Raw genomic sequence first — 17783 nt, 5'->3', positions numbered from 1 at the left:
GGGAGAAGTCCGAGGTCACCAGGGACCGGGATGTCCGATTACATATCAGTATCGTAAATGTATCACGAAGTAGTTAAACAATCAAGATGACCTAGCAACATGAAAAATACTCAGGATGTAATATGAAGGGGAGCTTGCTGCATACAAGATTGCATCCACATTGATTACAACTAAATGGACAGTGTGCCCGTTCTGGAGCCTGATGATAGACCTGAGAGTGTGAACAAATCACTTTTTGGTTATTGGGGTAGTAGCCCTGTGGGTGAATTGGTTTTCCTTTACTTAGAGTGCTGTTAATTGTACTACACTGTTTTTTTGTGTGTATTTAAGATGTTTGATGGGAAAACTTATTGGCTTAGACACTTGAGTCTTTTATCATACATAAATTGTATCTTTAAAAGGTAAAGAAAATGCAAATATTTTAAAAAGACTGGCCCAAAGTAAGCTGGGATGAGAATAGCACCTTTGCTGTTTCTCTATCTGCCTTTTCTTCCCCTTCACTTCACCCTCAATAAGACCACTCCAGGTAGCCCCTATCTAGCCGTGGGTACAGTCACAGCCCCCGGGAACCCCACACTTAGCTCTTAAATTCACAAAACCCTTCAGACAATTCCAGAAGGTCGTTTGCCTTCCCTGCTTTGTCCCGGATTCCCAAACAACAGCAGGTGTTTGTTCAACATGATCTTCCTCAAGAGTTCTGCCCTTTGCTAAGGAACCAGTAAAGGTATCTTTGATAACATGCTAGATAATAACGTGATACAGGGCTATTACTGACCCCTCCCAGATAACACTTTTGCTTTTCATCCTGGGGGTTTTCCCTTCATAGGCTGCATTAGTAGAAGCATGTGTCCCAGACAAAGGAGGTGATAGTTGGAGGAATGAATTGAAATGGACGAATGTTGGACTTCCTGAACACAAGAGAATTTACTGAGCGGGGCACATAGGTAGGGCTAAGTGGAAGGGCAGAAAAGCTACAAATCTGGGTGGGTATTAATTCTAGCTAAATAATTTGAGCTATATTTGCTTTCTTCTAGGACTCACCAGGGCCCATAGCTCTCCTGGAAAGAACACATTAGAAGAGCAAGGATCGCCAGAGGTGAGGGCTTTGTCCTGATGGAAGAAGTTGGGGGGAGTGGTTTTCCTTTCTAGTGGGTAAATCCCATTCTTGAGGCAAACTGACAGGTCCCTCCCTGAAGTCTGGAGGGAATGGGCTGGAGGAGCGGCTTCCCCCAGGGATAGCTGGGTGGCCTGGCACAGCGGAGGGGGCACAACTGTATCTCCTGGAATTTGGGGCTCAACTGCAGACTAATCTGGTGGTTCCCAGAAATGTCCAGAAAGAGTTATAAGTGGGCTTGTTATCTCTATGAACTTTGAAGCAGATGCTGTAAATTATCTGAAGGCATCTGGGTGACGTCTTCCCGGAACATCCATAAGATAAGAGTTGAGAATAAATTCTTTATCTCTTACGGAAATTAGTAATTCAAGAGAAATTAGCTCGTGTCTTGTGACAGCGAGATGTGGTCAAGCACCTTATTTATTGCGCGTTTTTCCCTGTTGGAATATTTCCCCTTTCTTCTCTTGATTCTTGGGAGAAAACATGATCTCCCTCCCCAAAGCCTTTTGTGGGATTCACAGAAGCAGAGGCCACTCTGGGCATGCATGTCACCCAGTCCCTCCTTGGCTCTTAGCAGCTCCTCTGGGCTTAGGACACACCAGTCTGGTGAGCACTCGAGAGTTCCCATTTTCAGCAGCAAATAAACATAATGCCTGCTGTACCTGCTTTTGTGTATATCATCAAATTAAAAGAGGGGAAGTGGAAAACATTGAAAACATATGATAGCGAAGAATGGATCTGTTTAACTTTCTAGTCTATATACCTGGGTCTCTTCATTATATTTTTTATTGTGGGAAAATACACATAACATAAAATTTACCAATTTTTACCATTTCTGAGCACACAATTCAGTGGCATTAAGACAATCCCATTGTTGGGCAACTGTCGCCACTGTCTCCAGATCTTTTTCATCAGCCCCCAAAATTGATTTTTATTCTTTTTTTTAATCTTTCCTCCCTGCCCCCACCTCACCCCAACCGTTCTGACACATCCTCACCTGCCACTTGGCTAAGATCATTGTCGATAGACACACATCGCCTTGCACCGAACGCGGTGTGGAATCAGATGGATTTGACTATGGAGAATCGTGGTCGCTTCTGGATTTTGAGCCTAGAGGGAAAAGTATGCGGTGAAAGTACACCGAGCTTTCGGGACCTGCGATATTTCTCTACAAGGCTGTTGATGTTTCTGACATTTGGTTTCATCTGCAGACCTGGAAGAGTTTTCCATTCCCATGTAACTCAAAGACGTCAGGATCCAGAGTGCCACCCAAGTCAGGTATGGGGCCCTGAGCCGTGAGCTTGGAAGGCTGGCATCTTCTCCCTGGCGTGGCCAGCAGAGGCTCTGGCCTTCCTCCTCTTGCATCTTTCAGCCATTCAGGCCTCTTCTCCAGCCCCTATCCTTCGCACCCCCTCTCCCCTCAACCGAGATCTCAACCAGAGATCTCACCAACATGGCGGCCCAGGTGAGGGAGGGGCCCGGGAGCTCACCTCCAGGGCTGCGGTCGGTGCCTCAGGAGCTGGGGGTTGGAGCTTCATCCTTCAGCTGCCCTCCTGGACGTAAGCTGCAGTGGCTGCTGTGGACATTTTTCTCCTATGATGGGCTAGATTTGCCTGACGCCTGGGTGATATGAGTGTGGCTCTGGACCCGGCTGTCTTCTCTGGCTTTACCCTGTCAAATGGCCCCGTGATAGCCCGTGTTTCATGGCTCTGCTTATGTTTGCATTTCCGGTTAGCACGCTATGCTTACCCTTCCATTATATAAGGAATGTAGCTAGAAAAAGAAATCGATATACCTCTTAGGAAACGGTTTCTTTAGGAGGTTTCCTTTTAAAAGCCCTGTAACATGATCAGGAGGTCTGTGGTTTCTAGAAAGACTTAATCCTAAAAGAGTTGGTGGCCCAGGAGGGGGCAAGGGGAGGGGGTGGTCAGGGAGGCTTCCTGGTGTACAGTTTACATACAGTTTGCATCTGATGCTTATGGGTGTTCACAGACTTTGAGTGATGTTCTCTGGCTCTCTTCGAGCTAACATTATCCCTTTTGTACCCAGGTCGTTTTCATTTGAACTTGTTACCCTTTACTTATTAATGGAGGCTCAGAAATGCAGAGCCAAGGGATAGAGGGAAGCAAGGAGCAGAAAGAAGTCCAGGCAGGAGGGAAAAGGAGAGCCATGAGCGACCTGCCCTGGGACACCTGTGGCTGGCAGAGAGCAGTGAGCCTCTTTCCACCGAGGTTCCTATGGGTCGCAGTGACCTCTTGGTCTTCTGCCTTCTACCTCAGGCTGGGGGATATGGGTCTGTCCCTCCCAGTTGGCATCTTTGGCTCATATCTTCGGGAAGGTGGTTCTGATCTTCTTCAATGGGCTCTTGTCTTTGCAGTCCACTTGGTGAGACCTTCTGATATTAAATTTGTGGCCGCCATCAGCAATGTGGAAACTGTGAGTATTTCAAGGAGACAGAGGTAGGAGTCAGGGTTTGGGACAGGGAGTCTCAGAAAGAACTCCTGGTGGCCAGGCAGGAGAGGGGAACATTCATTTTGGGAGAGGGGAACATTCTCCGAGTTGAGGATATTCTAAAATCTAGAGGGTCTGTGTCTTTTTTTTTTTTTTTTTTAAATCACATGAATGCCTCCCATTCCATTAGGATAAGGAAACTTTCAGAGGTTCTCATTCATAAATTAAATCGATTGATCAATTAAGTCAAAGATCACACAGAATTTTAAAAATTGTTTCCTGAGTTTTATTTATGAGATAAAAAAAAAACGTCCTCACCTGCTTGGTTAATTTTTTAAAAATCGACCCAGCTTTGCTAATAGATTCTAAGTGGTCTCTTTTATATGGCCGGGTAAAGGAGAAGGAAAGCAAGGAGAGAGGCGGAAAGAATGAAGAGAAAGGGAGAAGCAGGGAGAGGGGATATGGAGGGGGGTGGTTGGAGAGCAGTGGGGATGCCAGCGTGATTCCCTAGTCCGTGCCGGCCTCCCACAGCCCTGCCTGGCCTGGTCGCAGGAAGGGTCCGCATCCCTGCTGCCCCCAGGGCCAGCAGCGCTGGCCAAGCAGAACACCCATCAGGCCGGCGTTCGCTCTGCCTCACAGCCCTGCAGCTGCACCCCTGCACCAGACCAGAGATATCCCCACCCCACTCCCCCGCCCGCCCGCCATCCCCTTCAGTGCCTTCCTCCCTCCCTCAGCTACCAGGCTCCTTCCCAGGCCCCCCACCCCCTGTCCCTGTTGCCGGCTGTCCTCCCTGTAACCTCAACCCTTTCCCTTGGGCCCCCGCCAGCCACCTCGGCCACCTCGCTGCCAGCCCCGACCCCCTCCCCAGGCCCCGTGCCACCCCTCCCGAAAGAACCGGGCTTGACATAAGCAAACAGACCCGGGGCCAGTGGAGGAGCCTGGCAGCAGGGCCTCCTACCCTCGTCCTCTTTCTCGGTGCTGGGCGTGACTGTCACGGTGTGTGGATGGGCACAAAGACGAGTCTACCGGCAGGAGAGAGGTCGAAGGGGAGGCAAAGGAGAAAAGAGGCTTTGTGTCACGGAGAGCACCTGGCGTTTGTTGGGCCCCTATGCCGGGGATGTAGGTGACGCTAGCTGGAGGTCTGGAGCACGTTCCCTTCTGGGTCGGGAATTCACTGAAGGAAGCATGTCAGGCTTCTAGAGTTCCAGCTGTCTACCCTTGGTGACTTCCCTACTTCGCTGGCAGCTCGCAAGAGCTCTCTCGCTCATGAATTACACTGTGAGCTGAATTACACAGAATTCATGTGTAATGAATTACACCTGACACCAGAGCTCCTGCCTATGACTCTGCTCCCCTTTCTCCCCCTGTGCACTGGGCCTGGCACCCCATCGCAGATCATTACCCTCACACGACGGGCACCCCAGCCTCCGGGGTAAAACTTGAGAGCGCGGTTTTCTCTGGAGGCAGTTTTCCTGTGTGCCCAGAGCCTGCAACGGTGAACTTAGCCTGGTCTATAGAAAGTACCAGGCTGGGGAAAAAATCCAGGAAAGCAGTGAACTTAGAAAGGAAAAGGTTCATAATTCTGGTGCCTTTTCCCTCCCCAAGTTCCTGGAGCTTTCTGTCACCGAGGCACAATCTTCCTTACCTGTGCCTGTAGCTTGTGTTTGTTGAATTGCTCCAGACAACTTTTCCTCACCGAATGTCAAAGATCAGATTTGCAAATGCTTGTAAAAATTATTTGCAAACTAACATACATGATACGTGTTCAGTATAAGAAAAAATCAAAGCGTACATACACAGAATAAAAAGTTGAAGATTTCCTTTGATTGCCTATTCTGCTTCAACACACACACACACACACACACACACACACACACAAGTACATGCCCCTATATATACAGTGAGACAGAGGGAGAGTAACCAAAATAGGGTTATATGGCAATATACTATCTGTGACTTGTTTTCTGTTTTGCTTTGTTTGCTTAGCTAAGAGTTCAGACATTTTCCATGCCAGGGAGGTTACAATTCACTGTATCAACTTCCTTGAAGACGGGGTTTGTGTCTTAATTAGGTTTGTATCTCTAGCGCCATCATGCATTCAGCCAAGGGAGAATATGGCTCCCGCAGGCAAGATGGAGGCAGAGGAGCTTCCTGGGTTTGTCCCCTGCGGTTGAGCACAGGCTGTCCGCTTTGCCTCAGCCCAGGCGCTGCCTTCCCTCCTGACTTCCCCTGCCTGCCCTCCTGCTTTAGGGGTCCTGGCTAGCACTGCAGTGTGATTTTTGTTTAACTTGCTGCCTTTCCCTGGAAATTTTGCCTTTCAAACTCCTTATTAAGGAGGAAAAGTCTCCATCCCACTTGGAGGAAGGTCGTGGTCAGCCTACCCTCCCAAGAAGGCTCCAGAGGGGTGACCCAGTTCTATAGACTGTTTGTCATTTGAGCTTGGGAGGTGAAGGACAGACAGACCCTTTAAAGAGAAGTAGCAGGGGACTGCGTGTAGGCAGTGTGGGTACAATTGTTACCTGTCACCACCACACCTGGAGACACTGTCATCGAGGAATTTTGAAGAGAAAATTTGTGTCAGAACTCAGGAAACTACTACGACTGCCAACAGCTAACATTTAACGAGTACTTTCTACACACTGGGCGCAATTCCGAAGTTCTGGAGGACCCTGCAGAGGACACAGTTCCCACATGACTTACCAGGGTCCCGCCTCAGTTCTCCAGCTAGGGAACCTCTTGGGCAGACCGTGTCGTGTGTTGTCCGGCATTTTACTGGGAGGAGAATCAGAAACTTACTTTGTTCGTTCAAATAATATTTAACCAACAAATATTTATTGAATACTCAGAATGCGTCAGGCGCTGTCCTCAGTCCAAGGAATACAGTCCAAAACAAAACAGACAACGAACTCCTGCCTTGTGGCACTTATATCTAAGTCGGGGAGACAAACAAGAAATGAAATTTTAGATTAGAATGGTTACACAACAAAACAGTCCCTCGTACGTCCATGGAGAGGTCAACGGTCTACATGGCCGCATTTTAATCCAAGCTCTCCTGTCCCTGTCTTCCGTCCTGAAGAAAACATTCCCACCTGCTCAGCCACTTTCCTCGCTCACCCTCTCATCTTTTCTATCTTTTCCAGCTTCCAGACTCAGGAACCATCACCCTGGACAAGCAGAAATGGTAATTGCCCTGGCACTGCACTCTCAAGCTGAGAGGGGCCTCGCACAGGATCTGCTCTCAGCCCTTGGCTTCATTGATGGGGAAATGAAGGGTCGGGGAGGAGGTGTTTGTTCCAGGTGCCCTCCGGAGCAGATGGACGCACGAGGACAAGAATCCAGCCTCCTGCCTGCCAGCCCAACACCCTTCTGCCCACAGATCCCCCTGGGTCCTCTGGGTGACCCGGGAGGAAACATGGGAAGGGCTGACTACCAAGTTCTTGCTTCCCACCACCTGTCTCCTTGCTCTGCTCAGGGGGAAGGAGGCACGGGTGGGCCAGGGTCTTGTCTCCTGCTACACCGGGGGCTGCACCCCCTTCTAGCTTTGGACCAGACTAGAGGAAGATCCAACAAAGCTGTCCCCCTCCTATTTTGGGGGCTGCATAGCCATCTGCAGTGTGTCTAGCTCTGGGAAGGATAAATCCAGAACCAGAGCAAGGCTGAGCCGCAGTTTGTTATGAATGGGATCGCACCAATCTAGGGAAAAGGTTGACAAACACAATCTGTTGCTTGTGTGTGCACTTCTACCTGCAGGACTGACCAAAGGCCACAGCAGGTGTGCATGGAAGTGGTGACAGGTGAGTCCTGTGGCTTCCGGGCCAGTTTCCAGATTGTCCCTATCCCTCCCAACCCAGCCACGTTTTGGTTAGTGAAGACAGAGTACCCTAGCGGCCACTTCCTCATGGAGCCTGAGGAGAAGTAGGGAGGCTTTTTGAGAAGACCGGTAACGAACAAGGGTAGGACAAGTCACGTGCCCTAGAAGATGGGGGGTATAAGAAATGTGTCCGAGGGTATCTGAATGACAAGAAGCCAGGAGGCATTAGGGTAAGGGACCTTGGGGTGGAGGGGACATCAGGGGCAGCAGAGTCCTGAAGCTCCTTCTCCCGCAAGACCACAGGGCTGGGCTGGTAGCACTTCCTCGAGGGAAACCGCCCACCATTCTCTCTCCCCTCTCCCCGCACCAAGAAGACCCAGGTCTCGTGCTCAGTCCAATTTCATTTCACAATACCTCCCTTACTTTTAGAATGAACACATCAATCAGGTTCCGGGAAATGAAAAGAAGAACATAAAAATTAACTGCAATCCCACTACCCAGAGATGATCCTTTTTACATATGCATGTGCTTATAAATATGCAATCGGTGGCCTGGTTGTTAGCATTTACTCTCTGAGGCCCCTTACGACTTTATTAAGTCATTCGGAAGCCCCCAAGTCCCTCATGCCAGCCGAATTAGCCTCGCGGGATGTTAGTCGCCTCTGCTTGCTGCTCACTAGGCAAGAATGAGGAAAGCACCTTTCACTTCCTAATTAGAGCGGGAAGCCTCTGGAGTTGATACCCCAGCGGGCACAGTGACAAGTAAGGTAGATAGGGCCCTGTCAATCCAGCCAGCGACTTTCTCCAAGAGCCTGGGAATTACTAGGTTCTCTGCAAAGGACAGGGAGGCATAAGATACTACCCGTCCTTTAAACTGCCACCCTCCAGCAGGGAAGCTTGAGGCCAGGTGTCCAGCCCTCCAGGATCTGATTGACAGCTGAGGGGATACTGGGGACCAGTGGCAGGCGGGTCCCCTTGCAGGAGGTCAAAACATTCCAAAAGAGGAGTCCTCTGCTGACTTAGTGATTGTCACAGCTCTGCTTCAGTTTGGCCATGTTTACCTTTACATGGCAAAAAAATAAAATAAAAATAAAAAGATATACTGGTGTATTTGGGGGGTTTAGGAAGATGGAATGTAGGTTCGACTCTGAAGCATAAATAAAAGCTGCTGCTTTGCCCGATTTCTCAACTTGTCACCACTGTTTGGTCACTTCCCCACGTGGTAGCAAGTCCCTACTGCCCTTCATTCGGCACAGAGTGCCCAGGAGTCCCACCGGCCAGAGCTGCCATGGAAGGCAGGGCGGCGAGGGCAGATTTTGCACCTGAATGTCCCCAGAGGCAGAACTGTCCTATAGCTACTGGTGGATCCAGCCCCCCTACTGCACAGGGAAAGTGGGGGGGAGCAGAGTGCCAGACCCAGGAGTTCACTTCAGTGTGGCGGTCGAGTCAGCCGAGGAGCAGCGGGTCTGCCGAGGGGAAGGAGCTCCAGAGACACCCAGGCCAGTGCAGTGGTATGCTGGGCTCGGCCCCAACTACATCTGGCTCAGCCCACCTGTCCTTTAATCCCCAAAGCTCCGAGTTCTTCAAATCTAGCCATGTCCTCTCCCACATGGCCATTTTGCAGATGGGGAAACTGAGTCTCAGGCGGGTACACAGACGTTCCCAGGGTTACAGGATCAGTATATGGTGCAGTGCCCACAGCCTGGGCCTTTTGTTCTGACCCCACTGGAAAGCAAGAGAGAGGTGGCAAGGACAGACAAGGCTCACAGCAGACTTAAAGCAAAATGACAGAAGGATCTGTGTGAAAAGCTCCACGGTCTCATCTGATCACAAAGCAGCAATACAGGGCAAGTGTGTCTCCGCTGGAAGGCTCTTTCAAACACCAAGCACCAGATATCAAATTTGACCGTTCGCTCTCACAGACTCTCCTGCGGGGAGGGAGGAAGGCGTCCTCCATCCCCAGCCGCCCCCTCACCCGCAGGAGCACACACTGGCCGCATCGTCTGCAGCTGGCCCCTGAGCTTCCTGTTTTGTCCCCACATGTGGGAAGGGGCTCCTCCTTCAAGTCTCCAGGACTTAAAGAAGGAAGTTCATTAGCTGGGATTGAGGGTGAAGCCCGAGTCACCCATGACCTAGGTGGCCGCCCAAGCGGACCAAGCCAAGAGACTGGTCTCCTGACTCCCTGCCCGGCTCTGCCACCACCGCACCACCTGCTGCTGGCACAGGGCCAGTCCCATTCCACCCCCACCCCCAGGCCCAGGTGCACCTGCACAGGGGCAGTAGCGAGGGCCAGGGTGCAGGGACTTGTCTCCTTCCCATGATAGTCTCCAGGCTCTGCCCTCTCCTCTCTGGGGAGCAAGGCACGACTGAACTGCTCCTGACAGCGCTATTTTTAGCGGTCCTCTGGCTGTCAGCTCTGGGACGTGTGTTCCCGGGAGCTTTCCTGCCCTGCTGTCACTCACAGGAGGAGGAAGGGCGGACTGAGAGGCAAGCTTCCCCGGGTCCCTGTCCCAGCACACTTTCCCTAACGAGTCGATGGCGCACGACAGCGCACGACAGCGAAAAGCTTGGTGATTGAAAGCTCTGGTTCCAATCCCAGCAGCTTCTGTTTACTCTGCGACCTTGAGTAGCTTGCTTGGCTTCTCCCAGACTCAGTTTCCCCTTCACACATGGAAGGCCCTTAGCACTGATGCTAGCTTTTAGTTCCATTCACTTCCAGGGGCGCACTCGGAGGCTGACCCCGCAGCCGATGGTGGCTGTGAAGGGCGTGCTTTGGAATCGTGGCAGCCACCCTCACGGCTCAGCCCACGGGAGTCCGCCTTTATGGGTTCCCTCCAGCCGGCTGGGCCACAGCCTCAAAGCTAGCTCTCTCTTCAGTCCTTTCAGACATCATCAGATATTTCAACCCCTCCGTTCTGAGGCCTCTGTGCACCTCTGGGAAGAAAGCGGTACCCCATATTGGTGTCACGTAAGTCTCATTTCTGGCATTTTCTGGGCCATGTTCTCCTGCCTGTCTCAGGCACCTGGGCGGGTGGCGGGGCAGCTGTGGGCAAAGGCAAAGAGAAAGAAAGGTCTGCATTAAATCAAAGTCCAAATGTGTCTCTGGCATGGATCTCTGGTCCATCATGCCCGATGGGCCTCGTTTTAAAAATCAGGTCAATGTCTGCCCTGCAGAAGGGGGTGGGGTGGGGGGGCGGAGCCATGTGGCCTCAGGCTCTGAGACCTGCACCTGCAGTGGCCGGAGCAAGCTTCTGGCCCTCGGAGATGTTCTAGCCACCTGATTTTTCTCTGCTCTCCCTCTGTGCAGAGACTGGCGGATACAGGCAAAGGAATTGGTGAGGAGCATGAAGGAGAACCAGGTGAGGACCCGTCTCACTGAGGTAGGGGCTGCCCATGGCTGCTCAAGGTGGAGAGCAGGGGGACACCCTGCTGAACCCAGCAAGCAGTGCAGCTGGGCCACCCCCCACCACCCCCACCACAAAGATGCCCTTCCCATGGCGAGTCTCTGGGGTCCATTAAAACCAAGGGCCACTCCTTATGTTCACAATGCAGTGCTGCCTAATGTCAGCACATAAAAGTGACTTTGCACTTGGGAGATAGTTGAGAGCTTGGATGCCAGCCGGTATGGTTTGAGTGTGAATCCTGAAGTCTCCACATGTTAGTTGTGTGATGTTGGGTGAGGCCCTTAACTCCTCCAAGCCTCAGTTTCCCCATTTATGAAATGGGTAAAATTACAGAGTCTGCAGCACAGGCTTAGGAAGGATTCAGTGGGGTCTCAGATGTGTCCGGCACAGACGCGTTACTCAGTGAAAGCCTGTCATTGTCAAAGCCATTGGGGGTGATGATTGCTGTTATTACTATATTCGTTTTAGTTCTTGGGTGGAAGTCATGTAACGGACAGGCTGGGGTCTGCTCTCCTAGCAGTTCAGACACTCTTTACTGGGTAACTCATATGAGTTTATAATAAGCGCCCTCTGATCTTTTGTACCCTCCTTATGGGCAAGGACCAAATCAAGGCAAGCCTTAGCTATCCAGCTGGCTATCACTAGGCCCTGAGTCTAGACCCCTAGAACCAGGGGAAGATGCCGTCTCAGCCAGCTGTACATTCATCACAGAGTTCAGGGATTAAAGCTACAGGAACAGTGACAGGTACAGGAGATATGCATCCTTTTACTGGGAGAATTCCAGAACTTCCAGAATAGTCATAACCTTCTGGAGAATGGCTGGGCGAGCCTAAACCCAATCCTGTAATTTTACAGATGAAGAGACTGAAATCCCAAGAAGTCCTGGGACCTGCCCAAGTCCACACAGCTAGTTAGAGTTAAAATCTAAAGTGCCTGAGCCATACTCCAAGGTTCCTCGAGTGTGCACTCTGTTGCCTCTTAAAAAACAAAATGAAGTTTTATTTGTTCTGCAAATAATACATGTTCATTAGAGAAAAACCAGAAAACACATATAAGCAAAAGGAATATTAAAGCCATCCTTCAACCTGATACTCAGAGATTGTAACTGGGAACAAATTGGTGTATATTCCCTTCCATGTTTTTTCTAAGCACATATATCTGCATATATCTGTATGTGTTTTATTAAACAGGCATGTTACTAGATGTAGATACTTTTTATAACCTGCTTTTTCTCTGTGTAACATTTCCCATGACAATAAATACATTTTCTAGCATCCTTTTTTTTTTTTTTAAAGATTTTATTTATTTATTTGACAGAGAAAGAGAAATCACAAGTCGGCAGAGAGGCAGGCAGAAGGAGGAGGAAGCAGGCTCCCCAGTGAGCAGAGAGCCCAATTCGGGGCTTGATCCCAGGACCCTGAGATCATGACCTGGGCAAAAGGCAGAGGCTTAACCCATTGAGCCACCCAGGTGCCCCTCTAGCATCTTTTTAACAGCTACATCTTACAAGTTTTCCACAATTTATACAGCAATCCCCTAATTTAGACATTTATGTTGTTTACAGTTTTTCACACTTAGAAACAAGGCTTCATCATTGCAACTAAATCTCTCCCTATATTCTTGTTTTCTTAAAATACATGTCAGGAAATAGAATTATTAGATCAAGGGGTATGCCCTTAAAAATTAGTTTTGGTACATTTTGCCAAATTGCCTTCTAGGGAAGTTATACAACTTTAGATTCCTGTCATGTACTTCTTTTGAAACAAAATCATAAATATGATTGTATAGGTGTGGGTCATAAAATTGAACAACTTGTGGGGCGCCTGGGTGGCTCAGTAGGTTAAAGCCTCTCTGCCTTCGGCTCGGGTCATGGTCTCAGGGTCCTGAGATCCAGCCTCACATCGGTCTCTCTGCTTGGCGGGGAGCCTGCTTCCCCCACCCTCTCTGTCTGCCTCTCTGACTACTTGTGATTTCTGTCGGATAAATAAATAAAATCTTTAAAAAAAAAATTGAACAACTTGAAAAGAAAACAGTTCTTCTAATGCCAGGTCTCATCACTCTGTCTTTTTATGTTCTTGCCCTTTTTTTCAGCAACTTGACTTTCAAAATGACTGGAAGCTCATCAACGTGTTTTTCAGTAACTCAAGCCGGGATCACCTCTATCCCTCCACCCAACAGGTGAACCGCAGGCCGGGAGGCAGAGGTTGGCCGGTGTAGGCATGAAGGCAGTGGACTGGCCCAAAGCCCACCTGGTCTACACCTGTCAGGCTGGGTCTGATGGTAGCTATTTCAGAACATGGGCAAACAGACAGATAATGAGTGGGTATTGGTATCGAAGGGCTCAAGGAGCCATATTCAGGAAGAATGTTTTTAACATACCGCCCTTCGTATCAGGAACAGGAAATCGAGGTGTAGAGTGGCTCGAGTCAATGTTCAGTCTGTGACTCAGGCAAATCAGTTAAAAATCATTTGCTTCTTGTGGCTCTGACTGTATGTTAGCACTGAATTTGGGAAATAAAACAGAATATGTGTGCTCTTGTGGCCTGTTGGCCCATGGCCTCTGGTGATAAGGGAGAGCTGGTGTTTATGTAGGTAGACTGTAACTTCCAGGCTCTTTGGCATGCCTGGGAACAGGACATGAAATGTGTGACTATGCTTTATATTTATGTAGGTGACTATCTGTGAGTTAAGTCTTTACTGGAGAGTAGTCCCAATTAGGATCAGTTGAAAGTATAAGGGGTGGCTTAGATACCCAGGCTCTGGTGACATCAATGGCACACAGACTCCTCCTCAGGAACTGAAGCCTTAGGCACATAAGTCCCTTGTGGCAGACCAACTCCCTTCCCACTGTGCAATCAGCCACCCCCCAGGGACGCCACCGGGCCAATGGCCCAGGCATAGGTGGGGTTTCTTGAGTAGCTGTCCTCCTTCCTGCGACCTCTGTCCCACAATACCTGCTCTAGCCTTCCTCCAAATTCCCCGTGCTCCCACTGACTCCTGGCCCACCATCAACCCCTTCCATTACTGATGTTGGGCCCCGGGAGGATGCTGATGGAGGCCCACCTTCCCTGACCAGCTTTGGTGGAACAGTATTCCTGCAGATCTCCTGGGTTTGTAGCATATAGATCTTGAAGCCTTATTTTTCTGCTTTATTCCCTGTTTTCTTCAGCACCAAGTGTAATTCCCATGCCCTGTTTATTCTCTGCTCTGGTCATTATGTACACCAATATTTATTCATGCATTTATACATCCACACATTGAAGTGCTCCAATGAGCATCTAGGCATTGCTGCATTCCTCTGCATATCCACTCATCCATCCATCTGTCCGTCCGTCCGTCACCTTGTCATGCACAGATCCTTCCTCTCTTCCTACATGCAGGCTGTTCTATTTACACTGAGTTTGTGTATGCTAGCATTTGTTTGATTTGTTTTAAATGTTTGAAGGCATTCGTTGGTGCTTCCACTCATTCATGACTCCTTAAAGATAAACACACATTCCTTGCACTCAAGCCTCCCTATGACACGGATTCTGGAGTTCTTTCATGTGTGTGTACCTTTAAGCCTTCTTGCCTACGCAGTGCATTTCCATGTGTACACATCCGTTACGCACTATTCACTTTTATTTTTAGTTGAACAAACACTGCACACATTCTTCTGCCTTTAAAAAAACGGAAACATTCAAGTCCAAGCTAAAATATCCTTTTGCCACCACCTCGACTAAGGAGTTTCTACAGCAGGGCTTGCCGTCAGGGTCAAACCAGGCAGGGATGCCCCAGGGTCCCTAGGAAAGACGGAGGTCCCGAGTGTGGAAAAGATGGGCAGCAAGGACCTTTCTAGGCAGAGCTCCCAAGACTTCTCCGAATGGAAAGTGCACTGCTCCATGTCATGTTCAGGGAGACGCTCACTTAGCCTGCAGGGAGCAGACAAAATCTTGCTGGCTGTGGCAACAGAGCAGGCTGAAGGGCCTTGACAGGACACCTTTGCCTCAAAGCAGGGAGGCGGGAGTGGGAGCTGCCCTTCAGGGCTCCTCCAGCCCTAGTGATTGACAGCTGTCTCCAGAGTGCCTGCCTGTGTCCCCCCAGGAGACAGAGAGGGAACTCGGCCCCCCATGTCTTCCTGTCTGAACCAAGATGCCTCAGGCGACAGCTGGTTTGCAGGCTGCTTAGGAGTTTGCCTTGTTGTAGAATTTATTAATTTATTATTAGTTTCTTTCTTTCTTCTTCTTTTTTTTTTTTTTTTTACCCTGAAAAGGTAAACTATGGTGATTTTTGAAGTCCTCTCCTTTGTTTATTTATTTTCGTGACCAACAAAGAATTGGAGGGGTAGGAGGTGTTTTTAAATACTCAGAAACAGGGGCTGGCTAGGATTTTTTCCCTGAGCTCTTTTCTCCCTGGGGGGCCCTTGTGGCTGCAGGGGCAGGGGCGGGGGGCTCTGATAAAAGGGTCCCATGTACAAGTTTTGAGACCCAGCTGGGTTCTTAAGTCCAGGGGTAAATTTGTTCCTTCTTTGGCCCTGATTTTCTTCAGAGAAAAGTGATTCCATCAGCCTTTGGGTGTAGTCTGGGGCCCCCTCCCTCCTTGTGAGCTTTAGAATGGCCCTGACCTTGGTTTGCCCTTCCCTGGCCTGAAACTTCCCATTGGGAGAGTCTGGTTTTTCCTTAGTGAATAATGGGTTGGGGATGTCAGAGAATGGACAAAAATCTGGGTCCAGACTCACCTCCAAAGCCTAATGGAATCACTTTTCTCTGAAGAAAATCAGGTCCAAAGGGGGAACCCTTTGGACCTCCTGGATTTAAGGACTTTGATAGGATAGGGGTGGGGAGAGAAAGGGACAGGCCGGCCGGAGCCTGCTCATCCTCGCCCCTACGTGCCCGGCCCCCCTGTGCTCAGCCCGTTTCTCCTCCCCAAGCAGAGGCATGTGGAGGGACGCCTGGACACTCTAGCTGGGGCTCTGGACTACCTGCACCAGGAGGTGAGACATGCAGCCCGGCCCGGTGCCCACAGGCCCTGATGCAGGCCCTGAGCTGCCGTTCCGCGTGGACATCTTGGGCCGGGGACGAGGAAACTGCCCTTCCGAGGGTTGATGGGCCACGTGCCACTTTATTCCCAAGTGGCCTCTACTGAGATAGGGAAAATGGACCCGGGAGGGAAGCCAAGACCCAGGGGAAAAGCAGAGGCTGTGGAGGAGCCCATCTTCTCACCTTTTAAGGAAAACCGGTCGGGTATAGAGCTCTTGATAATCAAATATTTCTGAGCCAGACTTCTGGGGAAAAAGAAGGGACAGAGCACAGTTCCTCCCGGGGGTCTCAGTGACCCTCCTCTTTCCTGAGGCCTCTAAGTCTAGGGCAGGGACAGCCCAAGACTGTTCCTTTTGTAAAGTGACCTTTATAAGCTCTGCAGTTCTGAGAACAAAGGGACCTCCCCCCACACCCTTTGCTCCCCGGGGAGGCAGCTTTTCAAATTAGTCCCTCCACCACCAACGTCTTGCTCCCATGTTGAGGCTCGCTGGGTGTGCTCCTGGGATGGGTGGCGAATGAAGCCTTTCTTGAATGGCAGAGCTGGCCCTGCCTGCAGCTTTGGACAGACCCCAACCAAATGCCTCCCAGAGGATGTTTTTAACCAAGGAAAGTACCCCCAACATGTTTGATCAGACACCAAAGAGTCTCCAACCCAGGGTTCCAGAGAAGCCCCTGGGCAGCCGTGGTGACCTTGCCAGTGCTCATCATTTCCCTCGTCCCCTCCTAGGTCCCCAAAGCATTTGTGAACCTGGTGGATCTCTCTGAGATTCTGCTGGTCTCTCACGGGGACCAAGGGACTCAGCTCAGGTAAAAAGGGAGGTGACATGAAACCAGCATCTGTTCATTGATGGCTGTGTGTCAGCCGCAGTGTGGGACACAGGCATCCGTCCTGTGGGGGTGACCCTACCCTTTATTTTCCTCCAACGTGTGCCTCCTTCCTTCTCCGGCACCTCTAAGACTTCCAACTTCTCCTTCCACACTCCTTAAGCAACCCCCAGGATGTCCCCCCTGCCCCTGGCCCCGTCCTTCCCCTGCCCCATTCGTCCTGCCTCATTCAGGCAGCCTGAATGGCCAACACGGCACCCACGCTCTCATTTCTCGTTTGTTTTCACCGGCAGTCCTGCGGCAGAGCCCTGTAGAGACTCAGGGGAGACCTTGAAGCTTTCCAAGATGGTGACACAATGGTCCTATCAGGTGAGCCCTCCCTGGGAGGCTGGCTGTGGTTCCCCAGCGGCAGGTGGTCCTGGAGGAGAACAGTGATGGCAGGAACAAGGAGGGAGCAAGCTTCTTAATGTCCGACTTCTTCCACTGAACCCAGCACTGAGAGTCAGGGACCAAAGAGAGCTCTTCTGCGTTCTCTTCCTAGCAGTGCTCTGGTGTTCCCTTGTGTGAGGTGGGGACTGGTGGGGGTGGGGGTGGGTGGTGGTACCTAAAGTCAAAGATCAAGACCTCTGCAGATTCATTCGGAAATGCTTTCGGTCCTTCTCACCGCCTGTATCATGCAGCGGTGGCTGGTGAGCTGGTTTGCCCAGGTGGGGCTTGCTTCCCAGACTGCGGCCCCTGACCAAGTCAGGATTCTGGAAGGTGAGCCATTCTAGCTTAGAGAAAGGATTCAAGGGAGCATGGAGGGCTCAGTGGACACCATCATCCCTGTCAGCAAACAGCTCACAGCACAGGTTCCTCCTGACCTGTGCTACCAGGATGGTTTTGGTTTAAGAAGCAAGTCCTACATGAGGCTGCTTATGGCTCTTCTCACTTGGGAAATGACATGTTTGGTTTTTGTTTGTTTGTTTGTTTTTTATACATAAACACATACATATTTGCACTTTCTTTTTTTAAAAAATTAACATATAATGTATTATTAGCCCCAGGGGTACAGGTCTGTGAATCGTCAGGCTTACACACTTCACAGCACTCACCATAGCACATACCCTCCCCAATGTCCATAACCCAACCACCCTCTCCTGACCCCCCCTTCCCCCCTCC

General features: G+C 50.3%; 1 protein-coding gene across 3 annotated transcripts in view; it reads left to right on the top strand.

Moving 5' to 3' along the window:
- The window catches only part of PLB1 (phospholipase B1), a 135947-nt gene that overhangs the window by 36285 nt on the left and 81879 nt on the right, over positions 1 to 17783 (top strand). For 2 of the 3 annotated variants that reach the window (XM_059188732.1, XM_059188731.1), the window contains 11 exons: positions 1035 to 1096; positions 2326 to 2392; positions 3492 to 3550; positions 6706 to 6746; positions 7316 to 7359; positions 10253 to 10343; positions 10683 to 10734; positions 12871 to 12957; positions 15689 to 15751; positions 16525 to 16604; positions 16916 to 16991. In XM_059188732.1, coding sequence (XP_059044715.1) covers positions 1035 to 1096; positions 2326 to 2392; positions 3492 to 3550; positions 6706 to 6746; positions 7316 to 7359; positions 10253 to 10343; positions 10683 to 10734; positions 12871 to 12957; positions 15689 to 15751; positions 16525 to 16604; positions 16916 to 16991 — 722 coding nt within the window. The remainder of the gene's footprint in view (positions 1 to 1034; positions 1097 to 2325; positions 2393 to 3491; positions 3551 to 6705; positions 6747 to 7315; positions 7360 to 10252; positions 10344 to 10682; positions 10735 to 12870; positions 12958 to 15688; positions 15752 to 16524; positions 16605 to 16915; positions 16992 to 17783) is intronic. The other variant, XM_059188733.1, reaches the window with a different exon arrangement.

Source organism: Mustela lutreola, chromosome 9 (genome assembly GCF_030435805.1).
Source record: "Mustela lutreola isolate mMusLut2 chromosome 9, mMusLut2.pri, whole genome shotgun sequence".
Taxonomy (NCBI): domain Eukaryota; kingdom Metazoa; phylum Chordata; class Mammalia; order Carnivora; family Mustelidae; genus Mustela; species Mustela lutreola.
The sequence above is the reverse complement of the archived record's forward strand: the minus strand, read 5'-3'. Positions and strand labels throughout refer to the sequence as shown.